The sequence below is a fragment of the Lissotriton helveticus genome, chromosome 2_1 (assembly GCF_964261635.1).
Source record: "Lissotriton helveticus chromosome 2_1, aLisHel1.1, whole genome shotgun sequence".
Lineage (NCBI taxonomy): Eukaryota > Metazoa > Chordata > Amphibia > Caudata > Salamandridae > Lissotriton > Lissotriton helveticus.
In genome coordinates, this window is record NC_136059.1 from 1,988,218,620 (window position 1) to 1,988,239,622 (window position 21,003).

At 40.4% G+C, this 21,003-nt stretch overlaps 1 protein-coding gene across 4 annotated transcripts in view; it reads left to right on the plus strand.

The window, feature by feature from the left end:
- TRIM2 (tripartite motif containing 2) overlaps positions 1-21,003 on the plus strand; it is a 424,869-nt gene that overhangs the window by 302,892 nt on the left and 100,974 nt on the right. For all 4 annotated transcript variants that reach the window (XM_078676945.1, XM_078676941.1, XM_078676944.1 and 1 more), the window contains exons 4-6: positions 2,308-2,459; positions 9,431-9,611; positions 12,274-12,997. In XM_078676945.1, coding sequence (XP_078533071.1) covers positions 2,308-2,459; positions 9,431-9,611; positions 12,274-12,997 — 1,057 coding nt within the window. The remainder of the gene's footprint in view (positions 1-2,307; positions 2,460-9,430; positions 9,612-12,273; positions 12,998-21,003) is intronic.

Consider the following 21,003-nt stretch of genomic DNA (forward strand, 5'->3'; position numbering starts at 1 on the left):
ACAACAGGCAGAAACATAAATCCTTGCCTTTCTTTACATATTTTTTTGTATATATAAATTACAGGCCTACATTTACGTAGAAGTACTGGAGATGCACATGACCTAGAGCCACAGTGTCTTATACCTTATTTACATGGGCAGTTTGTGAAAGAGAAGGTGAAGTTCACATTTGAAGCTTGACCGATCGGTGTTTGGTTACTCGATTGTGGTGCTGCTGCTCTGCTCGGGACAGTTTAAGAGAATGCCAAATAAGATGCAGCCTCAAGAGATAGCCAATCAGGGGCTGGTACATGATATGAAACCACTTAGTGTACCATTGTGCTAATGTCATCCCCTCCATTGGCACTGAGAAGCAAGAAGACAAGAATACTGGCAGCCATACCCAACACTCCTAGGGTATTTGGCATGCAGAGAGTGCACATAATCCTCCTTCAATCATTTGTGGTTCCCCATAAAGAATGGAGAGACTGCACTCACTGCATGTACAAGAAACTGTGCTTTCTTTAGAAATGTCTTTCTTCTGATTAGATGTCTAGTGGAACAACCCTTCATTTTGTATTACATTTTTGATTCTTACAAAAAGATTTTACGTTTTTGGAGCCTCGTAATTCAAAAATAACAATGTGACACATTCCATATGTCATTATACAACACTGCCTAAAACCAGGAAAGGTCTTTAATATTGTCATTGAGACATTCTGGAGTTTCTGCTGCCTAGTTTGGTTCAGAATATCCAAAATGTAATGATGATACAGTTGCTGCTTGGTTTGTTGACAGTGATGAGCTGAGTTTAGTAGTTTTGCTAGATATTTAAATGGCGTTTAAAGACGTACATTAACTATTCAACAATTTATAACCAAGGAATGCATAGTTAATTTAGTTTGATCAAGTAATGCATGTTTCTGTTATGGAATAAAGAAGAGACAAAGACCAAACAAATAAACACAACTGTGAACTTATATTTATTTTACTTTTAATGGAACAAAATACTTTGTCAAAGTTTGCGGTATTGTCATATGGTAACGTTATATTTTTCTAATATTCATATTGAAATCAACTTTAAACCCATAGATCCTGAAAAACATCACTCAGACAGTAGTAACCTCTTGCATACTTGTGCAATGACAGTAATATTGACAAGTTCAAGATGAGGTAATTAGGACGTCATCAGTTGGACTGCCAGATCGCTGGAGCTTCTTTCCACCACCCCCTGTCTAAGGACCACCTACCATATTTAGAGATATCTACATGCATGGCCGTTGCAGCTCTTCAACTTTCACTACTATAGAATTCCATGCCGGCTACCATGTTAAAGTGCCTGAGCTGGCATTCTCTTTTGCTTTTCAGAAACAAAACTCTAACACAGGTATTTGTTTCTACAAGGCAAAATCCAAAACGCTCCTGACACACGGGGAGCCATTTCCATGCGTGTCAGCAACATTTGAACATTGAGCCATCATGTGGGAGATGTATTCTAGGATTCTCAGGTATACATGTAAAGTGTGGCTGTCCCAGAAACAAAAGTGATGGTCAGGACAACCACCATTATGAACCGACAGTCAAGTGGTGGAAGCATCACCAGGTTAACGGTTTCTGCCTGTAAAGACCGCTGAGTTTCTGCAGATAGACATCCTGTGTTTTCCCACCTCTAAACCAGGCAGGACAAACACCCTGACAATTTCAGAGTTCCTTCACCCCATTTGCATTGGGAGACGGCTGGGTTTACTTCAGCAGAGTCTGAGCGGATGCCCCCAGAGGAAACCCTTAATCCGGCAGCCCGTCCGCTACTAGGCCACCAATCTACAGTGATGATTGCCCGCCATATGTAGGGAGGGGCAACTGTCCATCGATTTTCCCACCCAGGAGTGCCACGCGAGTTTGTTGGTAGCAGGGAAATCGTTCAGTGGTACCCAAGCACGGGGAGAAAAATGTGTGTGTGTCAGGGACATTACTTTTTGTTTTTCAGAAACAAACCCCAAACAGCGTTTACTGCAGCTGCTGCTCTGGTGGTTTGAAGTAAAGGCTTTAGAAATCCCACACAAGGCAAGCAGGGATCTTCATTTAGGGCAGACGGCTCTCTGACAGGGTAACGGAGGTCAAACCTCTTCTGGCCACTTGCCCGACATTAAATGATTCCTGCAGGATTGTCATAAGGGTTATGTGAGGTTGTGTGCTCATCATTTTCTTGATGTTCTGCTCCCTCAGAGACAGTAACTCTGATGTTCTCTGGATAGTTTGCAGTACAATATTGGCGGTGGGCTGAGTACGCCAGTGACTAATCAAATTGTGCTCTGCCTTTTGCTTCAGGTAATGGAATTTTACTGCCAGTCCTGCGAGACAGCGATGTGCCAGGACTGCACAGAGTGCGAGCATGCCGAGCACTCCACGGTTCCCCTCAAAGACGTGGTCGAGCAGCACAAATCTGCTCTGCAGGTCCAGCTGGATGCGATTGAAAAGAGGTACGGTGGACATGAATGATTCTATATGCAGGTATCACATTAATGCTATCATAATGGCTCCTTTGATAAAAGGCAATTTTGTTTCCACTTTTCAATGACGGATTGCTGTAAAAAAGGGACAGAAGAGCTATGCTCTGTTGAAGTATACATTTGTGAACACACTAGTCACTGACAAGATAAGAAAATAACTACTCGAAGTACCATCTTAGTGTGAAGTGCTAATAATAAAAAAAACTCAAACAGTAGAAATCCTTCTTGTTCTATTTTTACGTTTTGCTGTCAAAAGCTTGCTCTCTGAGGGGAGGCATTTTGGTGAGAGTTTAGAATTCTCCATGCATCAAAGACCTATGCATCTTGCATCATCTTTTTCAAGAAGTCATTTTTGGGACAATGAAAAATGTAGCTTCGTTTGAGATTCAGTCAATTTCTTCACCTATGGTGGTGTTAAACGCAGCTTGACACTGATATGCAACATCCCTTGACACTGATGACTTATTAGGGGGAGATGGCAACATTGCTGTTAAAGGGCATGGGCTTCTTTACTCCTTGCCCCTCACTAGGCCCCACAACATCCTTCCATTTCTTTCACTGGAGAAAGTAATGAGTGCGCATGTGCTCGAACCCCTAGGGTATTATAATGGTAGTAAATAATGACTCTCCTCTAACTGTTAGAATAATGTGATGCTTTAATACATATCTTAACATGTGCATAGGTAATGTTTATATTCTTCTTCTCTCCATAGCCCTTTGAAAAGTTGTAAATGCTATGCTTTAGGTGTCCTGTGACAATATTAAATGTCAGATGATGCCAATTGAAGCGAATGCCAATAAGACGGTGGGAAAATATTTAAAGCAAATAAATAAAATGATCTAAAAGACAGGTTAATGATTGAAAGATAGAAAATTGAGTGATTGTTAAAATGTAGAATCAGGGATCCTGATGAAGGCGGGAAGCTACATTAACCACAACAAAATCCCCCAGGGTCTATAACAAACAGGACAGGGAACACCCAGTAATGGTGGAGTGTCCCTTTCAAAGGACGGTTTCCCTCACCCACCAAAGGTGGCATGCTTCATCATAGGACCCATGCCTATTCATGATGCGTGTTACAACCTCCTCTCTGAGAGGGAGAAGCTCATGGATGTTTTGAGAAGAGGTATAGTAAATATCTTAAATGAGCTAAGTGTTGTGAGGGCAGCAGAGCAAAATCAAATGAAAAATGTGATAGTTAAAGCTAGCTACAGGGTGCACAAATATCTTTATTGGTGTGTCCCTGGGCCAGGATTATAAAACAAAGACACCACAGGACGGGATTCACCCTGTTTCTGGGTCAAAAATGGTAGGTTAGTGGTAGGTCGACATGTTTCAGCCTGTAACCCTCAACAGAGGTGTGGCAGCCTTCTTCAGGACCTATAGTTAAAGCTTCTGCATGATATAGTATTCATATACAAAACAAATGAGTAAACTAGTGTGTATACAAAACCAGTGGTCTTGTAGCAGTCCACGTAATCAACAATCCACTGGCGGTTACCTGAAAAATAGCATGTGTAACTTTTCCATTAAAACCACCAATTATGTGAACAAAACAGTAATAGCCCCTTAGCACACGTAACATGGCCATCCAATTTAGAGTTTTTAGGTATCGTCATGAAGATTTATCTATACCCATCAAAAACACCACATAATTGTTCTTGGGAAAAGGTTTGGCTTACCCACTAACGTCGGGCATCATGCCTCAACTCTACCCTGGGAAAAAAAGAATGTACCTTCACCACCAATTTTTTGAAAAATTATTTAAACAGAAATAAACGGAGATAAATACGTTTATCCTAGCCGTCAATTTTGGCTAATTAGTTTTAATTATTCAACATGTTTAAAACAAGAGGGACATGTAGTCTACTCAACAGAGAATCCATTTTAGTGATGTCTTACTAACAATACACATAAAAAATATAATTACCACAAATCAATTACACAATACAGGCAAAAGATATGACAAAAATTCACAAATCTATTTAACAAACTGATAAAGCATGTAATAACAATAAATGATGGAACCACAATAGACAGTGAAACAGTTGAGATATGAAAAAATAGAATCACTTTTGCATAGTTAGACAATTCATCATTAACAAAAATGCAATTATGAAAAATGCAATTGTGAATTTATGCAAAGATTCCTATAGTTCAGGATTCAGGCTATACTTAATATAGTGGCCGACGCGTTTCAAGTCCCGGTTTTTTTAATTGCCGGACTCTCATCAGGGCTGGATGAGTCTTTTCGTGGTGAACCAACTGTTTATAATAAAGAAACAAAAACTGATTCGAACTGGACTTCCTAAATCGTCTTTATACAATAAAACGCATTCATTTAGGCAAAAAAGCTCCATACCTGGCCTTTAACCAGCGGAAAAAAGGGGCCTTCTGATGTGCGTTCATGCAGTGCTCGCCTAAAATTGACAAGGCAACAAAGGCTAAGTCATATTATTTATCAACCGGAAATTCAAATGGTCTTATTGAAGCAAAGTAAAGTCAAAATTCACTCCCACCATGAATATACCCAAACAGATTTATGCCTTTGAGCAGGCAGTTCTCTCGTCCATAACGAAGTTGGAAAAAGCCAAATGTTATGTCAAAAACAATATCACGAAGGGACAATCCGCTGCCATTCAGAATCTTAAAGCAGATAATTCAATTGTCATCAAACAAGCTGACAAGGGCGGTGCAGTAAGTCATCTGGCCCCGCCCCATGTACCTGGCTGTTGGTGATTCACATGTTAAGAATCTTGAATGGTATCGACCAGTCAAGGAAGATCCTGTCTATGAGATTCAGAGTAAAATTGATAAACTGACTAAAGAGGCTCTGGCTCAAGGCTATCTTGGTCCCAAAGAATTTGAGTTCTTAAATAAAAAACATCCGAGAACACCGTATTGTTAAATAGATTTGTGAATTTTTGTCATATCTTTTGCCTGTATTGTGTAATTGATTTGTGGTAATTATATTTTTTATGTGTATTGTTAGTAAGACATCACTAAAATGGATTCTCTGTTGAGTAGACTACATGTCCCTCTTGTTTTAAACATGTTGAATAATTAAAACTAATTAGCCAAAATTGACGGCTAGGATAAACGTATTTATCTCCGTTTATTTCTGTTTAAATAATTTTTCAAAAAATTGGTGGTGAAGGTACATTCTTTTTTTCCCTTGTTAATCGGCCCTACCTTCCCTCCTTAATTTTGCTGGGCCAAACCCCTTCTTTGATCAACTCTACCCTGGCATGGGGCTCATGGTATTTTTTATCCTATGTAGTAGTGAAAGGACAGAGACAAAACAAAAGAAAAGAGATTGGCACAAGAATCAAAGAGAAACTCATTGTATTTCTTGAAAAAAAAACCAGCATTGGTAACTCATATTTACACTCGCATAGTTATGCCCCAGGGAACTTAGTATATGTAGTCCATCACAGTCATAAGGGACGAGGAGTAGGTAACTTCTAACTATACGAGGTAACATGTATTGATGAAAGTATATAAAAGTTTGTAACCCCTCTGTTTAAAAAAAAAAAATGTTTGTAATATCCAGGAGTGAAGGGCTGATGATGATGAGATATGCTGATTATGATACTTGTTTTCTCTTGCGAGCATATAGTGTGCCCACCACATGTCTTCATATTAATTGTGCACGACTGATAAGTACAATGTATACCTTGAAAATGTCCAATGTTCATTTTTTATTATCAATAAAAATTGTTTAAAAAAAAAAAATTGTGAAGGTGACACCCAAATACTTGGAGAATACTACTGTTTAAACTAATCTCACACCCCACAGACTACAATGTAAAATTACTATTTGGTCACACGTATGTGCAAAATGGGGTACAATTTATTCTAACAAGAGAACTGTAGCTCCATTGGTTCCTACACGAGGAGTACCAAGTATCGTAATACCATGCACCTGTGGAGAGCATTATAACTGTGAGCGCAGAGCACTTACCTTGTATTATGCAAAAGTGTTAACACTAGCCACACTGGGGAAAATAAGGCATCCATTTCCTGGCAATGTGCAGCAGCTGTAGATGTAAGCTCTTGTATCACGCTATTGGATACACTATACTCGTTACGGTGGTTACAAGCTACATGACCCTAGTGTTGCTGGGAATTGCAGTTCTTCCTACATGCATACGTTGGTTCCCATAATCTCTAAAGGGATTTTTACAATGATGGTGGTGTGGCGAGCGCATCTGCTGCCCCAATACCATTTCAAGTTATAACCAGAAAGAATGCATTAAATATCCACGTTATAGTACCTAACCCCACACCATATGGATTCCTATGTCCAAGCTATCGAAAGGCATGTTGGCAAATGTAGTTTTTCATATCTATGGCATACATACGGCATGATGTGTATCTAATGGGTACTTTTACCAAGAAGCCGGCATGGTGAGAACACCAGTGACCACTGGCATTTCAAGTTGAAGTCAGAAGCCAGCGCGTTAGATATCCGCGCTATTGTAGCTAACCACACATCAAATGAACACCCAAGTCATGTAATGTTAGTGCTGCTGACAAAGGCATGTTAGGTAATGTAGTTTTCTGAGGTACACAAGCAGCGTTGCCCCTGATGTATAGTTGGTTATTCCTCATAGAGGCAGCATAGATGAATAGAAGTAAATGCACTGTGTTTGGTACCAGGGCTATAGAATCTAAATCCCCGCCTAATGAAATTCCACAAGGGATATGTTATCGGGACTGCCGAGCAAAGTAGTTTAGTCTTCCAATCTATAATCCAGATTTATAAGACGGTGTGTAGATAACACCAAGTGTCATCAATTAGTGAGGCAAAATATTGTCTGACGTGTCTGTCAGATCACCATCAGAAACTATGATGGGAGCGAAAGTACTGCCCATCGAAGTTCTGGACTTTTGAAGGTATAGGCAGTCCTCAAACTAGAAAATGTTTTCTTTCATAGCCAAGTGTGCACACTTTATAGTGAAGAAGACCGGTGTAAGGGCGTTAAGATTTCTGTCTCGAAGTAAGGTTTCTGCAGTGGCCAGTGTGTGGTCCTGTGGTATGCAGGTGTACAGCGACTCTGCATCAATGGAGGCCAAAAAAATTGGTCTCCACGTAGCACTGAACATCAACCAAGAGGTGTAACACATCCTTCGTATCCTGGAGGAAAGTTGGCATCTCCTGTACCATTGGCCTCAGAAAGGGGCTACAAGCTGCAACCATGTGTCCCCCTTCCTCCCCCAGGCATTCAAGTGTGTCATTGGTTGACCATGGAATAGCATGTGGTTTTTAACTCCCTGTGCATTGCGCACAAAACACTTAATGGACATGGCCCTCAATTCCTGCACACTAAAAAAGTACATTTCTCCCTTCAAGTGCCCTGTAATCCTTGAAAGAGGGTCCTTGGTCCTTCTTAGAAGTAGCATCTAAACCACAGCACTTCAGCAGTACCAAGATGACCCTTGGTAAAAAACAAAAAAATAAGCACTTTACCAAACTCATAGCATAACTTAATATAACATGAAATAATCTACGACATAATATAAAATAATTTTAATAAAATAGTAGCATGTAAATAAAACGGCAGAGAATTGCAGTAAAAGGGTTTTCCTATTCTTTGTAAGATGTGCTTATGACTGTAGAGCATCCTGGAGCCGCACACATGATCCTATAATAATTCAAATCCGCACTGACATTAAATTGTGAACATTGAACTGCTTCGGGAACATTAGATTTGTCCTCTTTTGAAGACATATAGCCATCTATTTCCGCTATCCTAATAGAGTTAAAGGCTTTCTCCTTACAGAATGGACTGGAACAGTTGGTTGCTGTAGGCAGTAACCGCACTCTCCAGAATGCGTTCCTCCCTGATCACTCTCTGTAAATATGATGCCTCTATTAATGACTCACTTTGAGCTCTTTATAGGTCCTCTGGTCACTGAGCATCGGGAATGGGGCAATGCAGACCTCAAGGGATAAAGGCAGGATGATACGGTAGAGAGAGCATAGATAAATTCTGGTTGAAAGTAGCAGCGATTAAGGGAGAACGGATTAGCACTACTTGAAAGATACAGAACAAGCTTTTTAAAGCCAAATGAAAGCTCTCAGAAAAGTCCTTTTGAATGTGTTGAGCTGGGTGGAGCCCTGAAGTAAGACGAGCTACCGATTCTACAGTTTGTATGACAACGACCCTCCAGAGAAGAACTTAAGGCATTAGAGGAGGAGACAAGCTGAAGACAGTTGCTGTCACCTCAGTCACTTAAGCGAAGGCGAGCTATGGGGATGCTGTAATAATGATGGCGCCTGGGTCTAATAATGTGAGTGGCACTATCAACATTGGCAGCAACTCACACTTATTCCTGCCCTCTTGTGCTACTCATTGAAGGTTCAAGCTGAAGAAGTGTGCTTTTCAATGGAAGGCACAAGATTCCCACAGTCCGATCTTTTGAAGCTACCTCTTTCCTGTGTAATTCATGTGACTAAGTTAGCGTGTCTCTATGCTAGTTAGTTGACAAAAAGCTGTATATCTGAAAGGCCAGACTGGAAATTAAAAATCATCCCATCACATATGTCCATTCCAGACCCACACTGCAGGAGGCCATGACTAAAATAGTGGAATGGGGGCCTGGTTGTGTCACGGCAACCCATCATGCTCTGAAAGCAGCCAACCTAGCTTACAGCCCACCCTAGAAATTATCGAATCTCACAATGACCACTCCAGGTCTGACCCTTTTCTCTACATAGGTGCCACAGAAAAAAAAATTAAATAGAGAGGTGTTCTCTAGTTTTTCCAGATTTGTTGTCAAGTCAGACTTTTCAAAGTTCTATCAAGTACAATCAAATAGTACTGTATTACAAGATTAATATGAATTGTTTCAAGAGTAATGCCCATGTTGATAGCATATTATTGATATGTGTATCTATTGACAATAATATGTTGCTTGGGTTCTTTTTCTACAGGCTTCCCGACATTGATAGTGCACTTCGGTTGGTGTCCGAAATCATCCATCAATTAGTCAATCAGAAGGCCAGCATTGTAGATGAAATTCACACAACTTTTGATGAGCTCCAAAAGACATTAAATGTGCGAAAGAGTGTTCTTCTTATGGAACTGGAGGTGAACTACGGCCTTAAACACAAAGTAAGGAAACTAGTTCTGTGCAAAGTCTGCTCAAGCATGACTGGCTGAGCTGTACAAGAATAAACCTATTACATTTCAGCTTCTGAGGCACTATGTATTTATCATCGCATCATCAGCAGCAGGGGCACGGCATAGGAGATTGTATATAGACAATTCAAATGGTGCCTAAGCAAGTCTTTATCCAAAGGAGCTGCCAAGTTGAATTCTAATTTTGTGCTAAACATGATAGCGTCTGCCACTCTGGCAACTTCTCATTATTGGGTCAAGACGTTTAGTGGTGTCACTTACAAGGCCAATACCATCCAAAAAAACATCCATGGCAAAATAAAACCATTGAAAATATACGTCAAAAGTTGATTGTAATGACTGGAGATTTTGGGCCTGATTTAGATCTTGGAGGCCAGTTTACTCTATCACAACGGTGATGGATATCCAATCCGCCAAAATATAAATCCCATTATATCCTATGGGATTTATATTTCGGCGGATGGGATATCGGTCATCGTTGGGACGCAGTAACCCGTCTGCTGTGATCTAAATGAGGCCCTTCGTTTTTTTCAGAGTTTCAAAATCCCTGCAGTTCATTGGAAGATCTCAAGGCAAAGACAGGATAAGAGGAAAAAATGTGCAAGGGGTGCAGGGGGTTAAAAGGAAGTTACTGGGGGTGTGGGAAAGCACAGGAAAGAGCCAATAAAAGGAACAGGAGGATACAGGGATTTGTACCCTGTTAACAAGAGACGGTGTGAGTGAATACCACCTTGCCTCTATAAAGAATCTTGTATTACAGTGATGTAACAGCACACATCCGCTTCCAGAAGCCAGCTACCTCCCAATCACTGGTCAGTTATATCCTTGCCTTTTGGCTAAATTCACTTTATACAAATAACACATTATACATACATGCACAATGCAAAGTATTGAAAGGAAAATAAACATATGAAAAAATTATGTTGTTTTCCTCAATAATGTTTTGTCTATTGATATGTTCGCATCAAAACTTTGGGCCATATGTATCAAGCCTAATTGCGATCACAAACGCTGATGTTTGCAATCGCAATTTAGCAGTGTGCAATGTATCGCACAAAAACCCACTTGCAAAATAAGGAATCGCAACATTTGCGTTTCCCTATTTTGCAATTGCATTTAAGGAATTCCTTAAATACAATGTAAGAAGCACCCAAGTTGTGCGATTTTGGCTTAAGGAATCGCAAATTACCACCAACTTCAGGTTGGTGGTAATTTGCAATTTCTTTGAAAAATGCACATTTGTGCATTTTTCAAAGTCCCATGTGGCGTACATACATGCCCTTAAAGCATTTATGAGCGCCACATCTGCACCCATGCTTATTTCAGGGGTGCAGTAGGGTGTCCTTTTGACACCCTTGCATCCTTGAAATTGCATTCGCAATTTGCGAGTACCTAATGGGTACTCGCAAACTGCGAATGTCTTACCATTCATTCCTATAGGCCCATAGGAATGAAATGGGAGGTATTCCTTAAATGCGAATCGCAGTTTGCGATTCGCAATTAAGGAATATGTAGGATTCTCAAAATTTTTGCAAATCCTACATACACCGCGTTTTGCGATTCTCAAATAGCGATTCGCAAAAAATCGCTATTTGAGAATCGCAAAACATTTTGATACATATGGCCCTATGTGTCCTGATGCCTGTCTAAACCTTGAGATAGACAGTACATTTTCACACCACAAGAAACCTGTTATATGTGTTACTGGACGAAAAGCACTGTCAAGCATTGAAGCATTGAAGTATTGAAGCAATGTTACATTAATGTGGGACTGGAACAAGTGTATGCCTACTGTCTAAAGTGACATTTTATTGCTTTGAATATTAACAAGCACGAAGAGGGCTTATTAAACACAGATTAACAATAGAACTAAGTGAGCAAGCTGAAAACTGGAGGCCAAGCCGGGTCCTAGTGTTAAAAGTAGGTACCCTGCGTTGGGGAGATTAGGTGGGCCGGGTAGCCCAGATCTGCCATCACATTCTATGTGTCTGTGCAGTTATGCTACTAAAGAGGCTCCTGCGGGATCTAGACCTCTAACCTTTACCCCTTCATTTCCTTAGTCACAGTAGACCATGGAAGCAGACAGAAACTAGTGTTTCAATGAAACGGAATAGACAGAGTATGGTGTTGAGAAAAGTCCTAAAGATGTTATGAAGTTTGTCTTTCATGCCTGATACATTGTTGTGACATTATGGCTATCAATCAATTGAATGGTTAAAGATCGGATAGAAAGGGCTTTGGCACAGACATCCCCTTATAACATAACCAAGGGGATTATGATACATGGGAATTATGATAATAATAATATTAATATTTAAATATAGGATTAAAACATGAGGTGGAAAGTTGGGCCTCTTTGGGTAAAGTTAAATGGCAGAATTAACTAGGAAAAGTTACACTAACACTACTGTGTTATTGTGAACATTATCCTCCAAACATGCCCATATTCTACTGTACATAATGATGTTGTTTCTTACCAAATTTAAACTCCAACAATGCAACAATGTTTCTTTGGACTTGTGAAAACAGATAAAATCTGATCAACAACAACAGTTATTGTGCTCCGGTGTAGTTTGTTGGAAGTAGTATGTACCACATTGTCATATTGGTAATCATTATCTTACCATCTCCCCAGGTTCTTCAAACTCAGCTGGACACCTTGCTGGAGGGACAGGAGAACATTAAAAGCTGTAGCAGCTTTACAGCCCAGTCACTCAACCACGGGACAGAAACTGAGGTCTTACTGGTTAAAAAGCAGATGAGTGAGAAGCTGAATGACCTTGCCAGTCAGGAGATGCCACTGCAGCCGCATGAGAATGACCAGCTCGACTTCATTGTGGAAACCGAAGGGGTCAAGAAGTCTATTCACAATCTGGGGACGATTTTGACCACTAACGCCGTGGCCTTTGAAACAGTGGCCACAGGTGAAGGGTTGAAACAGACTGTGATTGGCCAGCCAATGTCACTCACAATTACCACTAAGGACAAGGATGGAGAACTCTGTAAATCTGGCAGTGCCTATATCACAGCTGAACTAAGTACACCCGATGGTAGTGTATCTGATGGCGAAATACTGGACAACAAAAATGGCACTTACGAATATTTGTACACAATTCCAAATGAAGGGGACTTCACTCTCTCAGTAAGACTTTATGATCAGCATATAAGGGGAAGCCCATTTAGGCTTAAGTTAGTGAAGTCCACGGATGTGTCACCCACCACAGAGGGGGTTAAAAGGCGGGTGAAGTCACCTGGAAGTGGACATGTGAAGCAAAAAGCTGTGAAGAGGCCGGCCAGCATGTACAGCACCAGCAAAAGGAAAGAGAACCCCATTGAAGATGATTTGATCTTTAGAGTAGGTAAGGGGCTAGTCTTGTATTGGTTACATTGTTGTATCTGTATGCCATGTCCATGTTATTAATCATGATCCTAGAATGAAGGGTTGAAATAAAACACCCAGGTGTCACTCTCAAAGGGCTTGCTTGGCTTTTGATTAAAGGATCCAGTTCCACCGCTGCTGATCCATGTTGTGCTGTTGTGAATGAGTAAGTAATGGATGGATGCATACATACATAATGGCATTGACAAGGTGCCCACTGAATTGACATAGATCTCAGGGTGCCAGTCTTAATAAAGATGGATGAAAGACACGTTTTTCAAGGCTGCCTTGAAGCTGGAGAAAGAGAGTAATGCCCTGAGCTGTTGTGGGAGAGAGCTTCACAGTGTGGGACAGGCTACTGAAAATGATCTACCGCCCCATGACTTGAGTGCACACCTGCATACCACTTACAACTTTTGACCCTGACTGCATAGGGAATGATTCAGCATATAAGGGGATAGTCACAGGTGTAGACAATTGGTCCCAAGTGATGGTAACACCCAGCAGGCTATTTTCAAACTAATCCACTACAATGCCTACTGATATTAAGAGCATGTTTCTGTCTCACATATCCTTCCTCTATCTAAACTCTGGGAGTCTTCTCATACAATTCATAACCCTCCACATTAGCATCCTCAAACCAGCAAGTCATTTAAAGCATGCACATGTCACTTAGTTTTTCACCAACCAACCAACTCTCCTCTTCAACTGTGAAATACAACTTCAGTTTACACTAAATGAACATGTGCATGCACATTTTTTACTGCTTAAATCTGCAACTACTCTCACAGAACTCTTGATCTCTCTATTCAGTAAAGTAATGCCTGAAGCATCTGATTTTTAATTTATTATCTTCATTATTCTCTTACTCACATCACGACTGCAGGGTATTGACAACACTAATTAATAACATCAACCAGGAAGCCCAGGATTGGAATATGTGGCCCATTAAGTAGCTGGGCATCTCATAACAATATCTTCCTTTTCTTACATTAAACTTGTAATGAGCCATGTCTTCCTTCATTACTTTTATCTCCCCTTACGATGATGTAATATTTGATCTCGTATTTTTCACTTCTTTATTTACTTCTACTCTTTTTAACCTTCTAATGCACGTTGTTGAGGCTCACTTGGAACTCTTGTTTCCATCTCCTCAACAAACCCTCAAAGTGGGGATTTATTGCTGAAAGAGAACAAAACAAAGGTCATTGACACTTTGTGTAGCAGGGATATTTCTCTTTTCCTGCCCTTGTACCTCATGCCTTTGCATAGTGGCCTGAGCAGGGAAAATCAGTGGAGTGGTGATCACCCTGCCATAATTTGAGAGGGCATCCGTCACCGTGACCCAGCACCCCTGCAGTTGATGATCTCAAGAAGTTCCAATAGTGGAACCATTTGAGATTCCAGCATCAGAACCCTTGGTGCTCTCCCATGTCTTAATGGGATAGAGGGGCTTTTTGTTGTCCAGCAGGGGGCCCTATCGATTTATATCAGGACTCCACCATAATTCAAAATGGCCCCATTGATTGTGCTCACTGGAAGTTGTCAGATTTATTATGGATAAAGAATTCCAAGACAGAGATGGCCGACAATGATCGGGTGTAGATAACTATAAGCAAAGACGACTCGAAGTATTCTAAAAAATATAGTTGTGGCTGATTTTCTGTAGCTATCCATAAATATTGAATAAGAGAGTCCAACGCCAATGATTATCCAAGGTGATGAGGGGCCTATTCACAAGGGGAAATTTAGAGGTGACTAAACCTACACATGTAAAAGGACTCAGAACAGAAGTAAATATACTCCAGCTCAGACCTGGAGTAACTCCAGCACTATACATGGGCACACAACCACTGGTACTGCAACACTCTTTTGTAGAAAATAACGGAGGCAGGGACTTAGAATAGAACCCCATCAGAAATAATGTTTAAATAAATTAATATATTTTGACTTTTAAAATATATACATAAATGTAACTTAATGTCCGAAAACAATGCATATAAATATAAAATATTTGATAATAAAACGTTACTAATCTTTTTTAAATTTTCAAATAAATGTAACATTTTTTTAAAAATAATTAAATCATTTAAAAGTAATTATATACACAACATTTTGTAATTTTTAATATTTTGTCAGTAAATATACATATTTAACTGTAGGTAGGATTTAAAAAAATATAATAATAAAATGTAATTTTATATATTAAGTTCAATTAAATAGTTAATTAAACATGTGTGTACCTGTCTAGTATTGAAATGCTAGTGAAATAAGTCTTTACATATGGCATTCATGTCTAGAAAACAATATAGACTCCATGGATCAGGCAATGCCTTAGTGCAGTTGCTCAATCCTGGCCCATTTTTCGTCTAATTCTGATTATTCAGGATGGTCCATTATCATCTTTTTTTGTTACTTTAGGGAATATCATATTCCAGTTGGTTATCTGGCTGGATCCTCCTGTAACCCATTGTTGTGTAGTCATAACCGAGATTTCTGCTTCCCCACATTTGAAGAGTTTTCTTTTCCATTTTTTACTGTTGATGCAATATTAGGCTTCCTCATCATGACTATTTATTTATTTATTTATTTATTTATTTGATTTATATAGCGCACTATAACCCAGAGGTCTCTAAGCGCTTTGACAGGGTCCACAGGCAATTCAGGGGCTACAGCAGATTTTATCATTTAGGAACGACCCCATGCTTGCTGAAACAGCACTGTTTTTAATTTCTTTCTGAAAGACATTAACTTAATGTCCTTTCGCAGATCCGGAGGCAGTTTATTCCATAGCGCTGGTAAAGTATGTGAGAATGCACGACCTCCCACCGTAGCCAACCTACAACGCGGCTGGACAAGGAGGGCTGCTTCAGCAGATCTAAGCTCTCTAGCTGGTCTATAGGAAAACAAACGTGCCTTCACATAATGGGGTGCCCTTCCATACAGAGCCTTATGAACAATGCAAAGCCCCTTGAACATTAGCCTCTGCTTGACTGGCAGCCAATGTAATTCACGCAAAAGGGGGGAGGCATGTGTGTGCCTTGGTTTTTTAAATATGAGTCTCGCAGCATCGTTCATAACAATCTGCATTCTTTTTAATAGTTTTTGTGGTAATCCTATATACAGCGAGTTGCCATAGTCCAGCCTGGCTAAGATCATAGCGGAGACCGCGCTCCTCAAAGAGGAAAAAGACAACACAGATGAAACCTTCCTCAGTTGTCGGAGAAGACCAACGCAGGTGCCTATCACAGCTGTGACCTGTTTTTCATGGACAGTTTATCGTCCACACGGATGCCCAGGCTTTTGACCACTGTCGCCGGTTCCGGGGGAGTACCCAGCTCCCTGGGCCAAAATTGATCGCTCCATGGGTTGCCAACTAAGGTGATTGGCAACACCTCGGTTTTGTCCGGGTTGATTTTCAGGGAGTTCTCGGACATCCAATTAGCCGTGCTTCTCAAGATGTTGTGTAATCTTGCAGCGGCATCCTGACTATCATCCAGTTGGATGATGAGTTGGGTGTCATCGGCGTAGTTGTACACCTGGCAGTCCAATTGGTTGAGCATCCGAATCAGGGGCTGTAGATATATGTTAAACATGAGAGGTGACAGAGCAGACCCTTGCGGTACTCCGCAGGTGATCGATGTTGCGGTGGAAAGCAGGTCACCTAATTGCACTCTCTGCCTCCTCCCTTCAAGAAAGGATGCGAACCAGGCAAGTGCTGTGCCCTGAATGCCGGACTCCCTCATCCGCGACAGTAGTTGTTCATGACAGACGGTATCAAATGCCGCGGAGAGGTCCAACAGCACCAGACTATTTGCATTTTGGATACATTTGCTGTCATATTTAGTCTTTTTAGTCTGGGCCCTGAGTTTCAGCAGTCATGCTGTAAGATTACTGGCTATTTTATTGCCTGTTTCGCAGTTTTATTATCCAGGCTATTGTGGACCAGTAATGTGCTATGTGTATGACCATAGCATGTGCATTAAATGAGCATATTCAAAATTACATCTCATGGATGTGTCAGTTAATGTTGAGAACAGTTGGTACCCAACTGCATGTTAAGTAAGTGCGGTGTTGGATTAACTTAAATCTGGCATTTCTAGACACAGATATCGGGTACCCTGTTAATAACTGCCAGTCTGTGTCTCTTAAATTCTCATCCACGACTGTCATCCATATTTCACATACATGTCACTAGAGACATGTTTTTGTTATGTTTAACAGAGTTGAGTTTTTGCCCGTATCAAAGTACTCAAAACAAGCATTATCATAAATGCCTCATGTGTATGTGGTATGTCAGATCCGAAGTTCCTTGTTGTTTTAAAGGTTCTAATTAACTCATTGTAAATTAGAAACAATGTGATGGAATAGGGTATAAGAGTTGCAGAGTTTCAAATGCTGTAATATGTGTATTGAATTGATGTCACACAGATCCCCAACAGTTTTTATGTCTGCCCTTGTCCACATAGGTGTGTCTGCCATCTTTGATATCCCTGTGAAACTAGCATGCTCCACAATGGTACTGCCTGCATGCATGCCACATTTATATCTATTCTAAGCAGGACATGGATCCAGCAGCATTTGGCTGTGTCTGTTAGTCTAAGTGGGTGGTGGATTTTGTTTTGTGCACATATGTGTTAGTGCTATCTCACCTCCAAGTATGTCATGCATTTATTGAACTTCTGGATTTTTTTGACTCACCTCACAGCATATCATGTATATACTGACCTAAAGCAACATATTGTCTGCAAATAGGAAAAATTGTGAGTATGCAGTTCCCCATTTTGATCCCGCTGTGGACACTCTCCCGGTGGAACATTTTCCACCAGTGGCTCCATTGCAAGAGCCATGATGTATCAGTAGTGTGTCAAGTAACATCCACTGTTTTTACCCTTGCAACTGGGTTTGACTACAATAATTAAATTATTTACATCATTTCTGTGCCAATGCCCATCATGCAAAGGATCATGAACACAGAGTTTCAATTTAGGATAGCAAAAGCCTTCTCCATGTCTATGGACACCACTGCTAGTAATCTCATATCTGATGTCCATCTACTTGTGACTTGGAAAACTCAGGTAGCAGCGGTGATATTCCGGGCCCCAGAACTTTACCTGAAACTTAGCAATTCAGATTCAACATTGATAGTCGGTGGTATGAGAACACTTCCACTGGGTCTCGCTTTTGTTTGAGCAATGTCATTATTATAGCTTCCCTATTAGTGAAGGTAAAGAACCACATTCATTTGCTGCCTGACACATTGATATTCATTTTGGGTGCAATATTGTGAACAACTGGCATACATCTCAGATGGGAGCCCACAACTAGTTGCGGTTTATCCTGATTTCAAGTCTATAATTGCTGTCTTTATCTCTTCTAATTATAAAGAGGCATCCATATCTCTGTTCGAGCTGAGCCCAGCTTTGCTTCTATATCACTTCATCTTGCATTCATCACCATTCAGGGATTCAAATCAGAGATTTCTTTAGTAAATTAGCTTTACTTTGTTAATCTGACATCGAGACCCAACCACCACACTTTCAGGGAACTTGATTTCTGCAACAGGATTATTTGTTGTTTCCTTTTTGCATAGCCACGCTCCATGTGAGCCATGCCTGCTAATTCCCAACATATTACATCACTCATGACATCTTCTATGACATCATTGATAATATCACTGCAACATTTGCTGTAAAATTATTGATCAGAAAGCGCTGCATGGCGGGTGTGGGAGTTACTTTAGGGCGTAAGTTATAGTTACTTGAGGTAACTCTAACAGCTGAATTCTCTATGGTTTTATGTTGTGAGCAAGACGGGCACGTCTGTCGAGACGCGTCAAAGTCCTTCATATGGAATAAATACTTCTCTTTGAAAAGCACACGGAGTCAGCGCCTGTTTTCTAAATATATATGTGTGTGTGTGTGTGTATGTATATATGTGTGTGTATATATATATATATATATATATATATATATATATATATACATACACTAAAAAAAGGAAGAAGGCAATCACACGAAGTTCGAAGGTATAGGTCTTCCTTTATTATCTCGGGTCTCCCTCGACCCCGTAACTGAAGAGAAACGTTTCGGCTGCTGGCGCAGCCTTTCTCAATCAATATATATATATATTCCCACTTGGCCTCTGCTGAACAACTTGCAGGTGGGTGCCTCCTTCACGGCAGTGGCCACCATGCACATCACAATTTCTAAGCAAATCAGAGCACACAACTCTATCAGACGCGTTTCAGCTGTGAAGCCTTTCTCAATGCCAGTCATATAAATATTTTTTCGTACCACATTGTAAACTCGCCCATCCTTCTTTTCTATTGGACACACAGAGTCTGGTGAGAGAAGACGGACTCGGCAGTCTTGCAACATTGTATCCGCCATCACAAGATGTGTTTTCTTCCAATAATCTTCTCTGAGTGAGGGTGGCTGCACGCTCATCGATCACAATTTTGTAATGTCAGTCCCTGAGTAGAAAATTAGACGTGCAGCCAATTAAATTAATCACCCTGCATTTCCTCCCCTTGCCGTACTTCCAACTGACCATAGGGAAGTACCTGTATGGACTGATTAATGTAACCAAAGTCCATCCATTTGGTAATGATGACTTGTGCTGACAAATACTCAATCTCAGCGAGTCGGCGGCGGTTCTAGCAATAGCGACACAGATTCCCAACAAATTGCCACTTTGCCTCTGCTGAACAACTTGCAGTCGGGTGCCTCCGTCACATCAGTGGCCACCATGCACATCATAATTTCCCAACAAATTGGAGCACACAACGGTATTTGGATTCCATGTTTGTTTTGGCAGACGCATTTCAGCTGTGAAGCCTTTCTCAATGCCAGTCATAGAAATATTTTTTCGTACCACATTTTAAACTTGCCCGTCCTTTACTTCTATTGGATACACAGCATATATAAAAATGCAAGATTACCAGCTCTGGTCACTTTAGTGCATCATGGGTAACACATAAGAGCCATAGCTGAGATGTCCCTGTCACCATCAGTAGAAGATGCTCAGAAGTAAACTTTAGCAGATGGGGAAAAGATTTTCCAGTGCAAATGGAGGAGATCAAATAGGTCAATTACATTTCAAAAAGTGCATGTAAAATATGGTATTCAGCAAGTAAGCTTAAGATTTTACAGGGTCTGTCTGTCAAGAGGAGGAGGCAGAAAAAGGATAGACTGTGTTGGCCTCATAACCTCTTTTTACGATCTAATTCTTGCCTAAGCCCATACAAAGGTGTGCATTGTTCATGCATGCATACTCTATAGGAAAGTGGAATGTGATTGCAGACTGAAATATATTTTTCAGCAGCTTTCAGCTTCCAATCACATCATAAAGTATTTCTACAAACTGTGTAAGAGTCGGGCACCCTTGACTAGATCTTACAAGGCATGCACAACATACAGTTTTCTGTTAAAAAACATCTGCACCTTCAAGTCTGCAGGGTAAATTAAATGTAACTAAATTGGCTCTGTGGAGTTGAGTGTTCTTTTAATCTCATCTCCTTGTTAAAAATGTAATGGGGTGTGGAGCTACTGTTCTAGTAGGGACTTAATTTGATTCTTGAAATCTGGGTTCCGTCTGCGATTAGTTCAGCTCTGTCGTTGTTTATATATCACTACAGTCACCACTGAGGATGGGTGAACTCCATCAACGCCACTGCACCTGCAGCACCTTATAGATAACTTTTAGATGTTGTTTATTCCTTTCTGGTAGCCTTCATATTATTAACCCAGTTCAAATCAAGCAAGGATTTTGAGAGAACCGTGAGATGACATTTGCAAAATGGACACACACATTGCACATCTCTTCCACAGCTTTACCATCTAGCATACTAAAGGTTGTCTGAGATCCTTCATGATTACAGGTTGCACTAAATCATCTATTACTACTTTTAGAAGATATTTCTTTGAAATTGTGAGTGTCTAAAGTTTTATTTTGTTCTATAGTAAGAACTTATGACGGATTCTT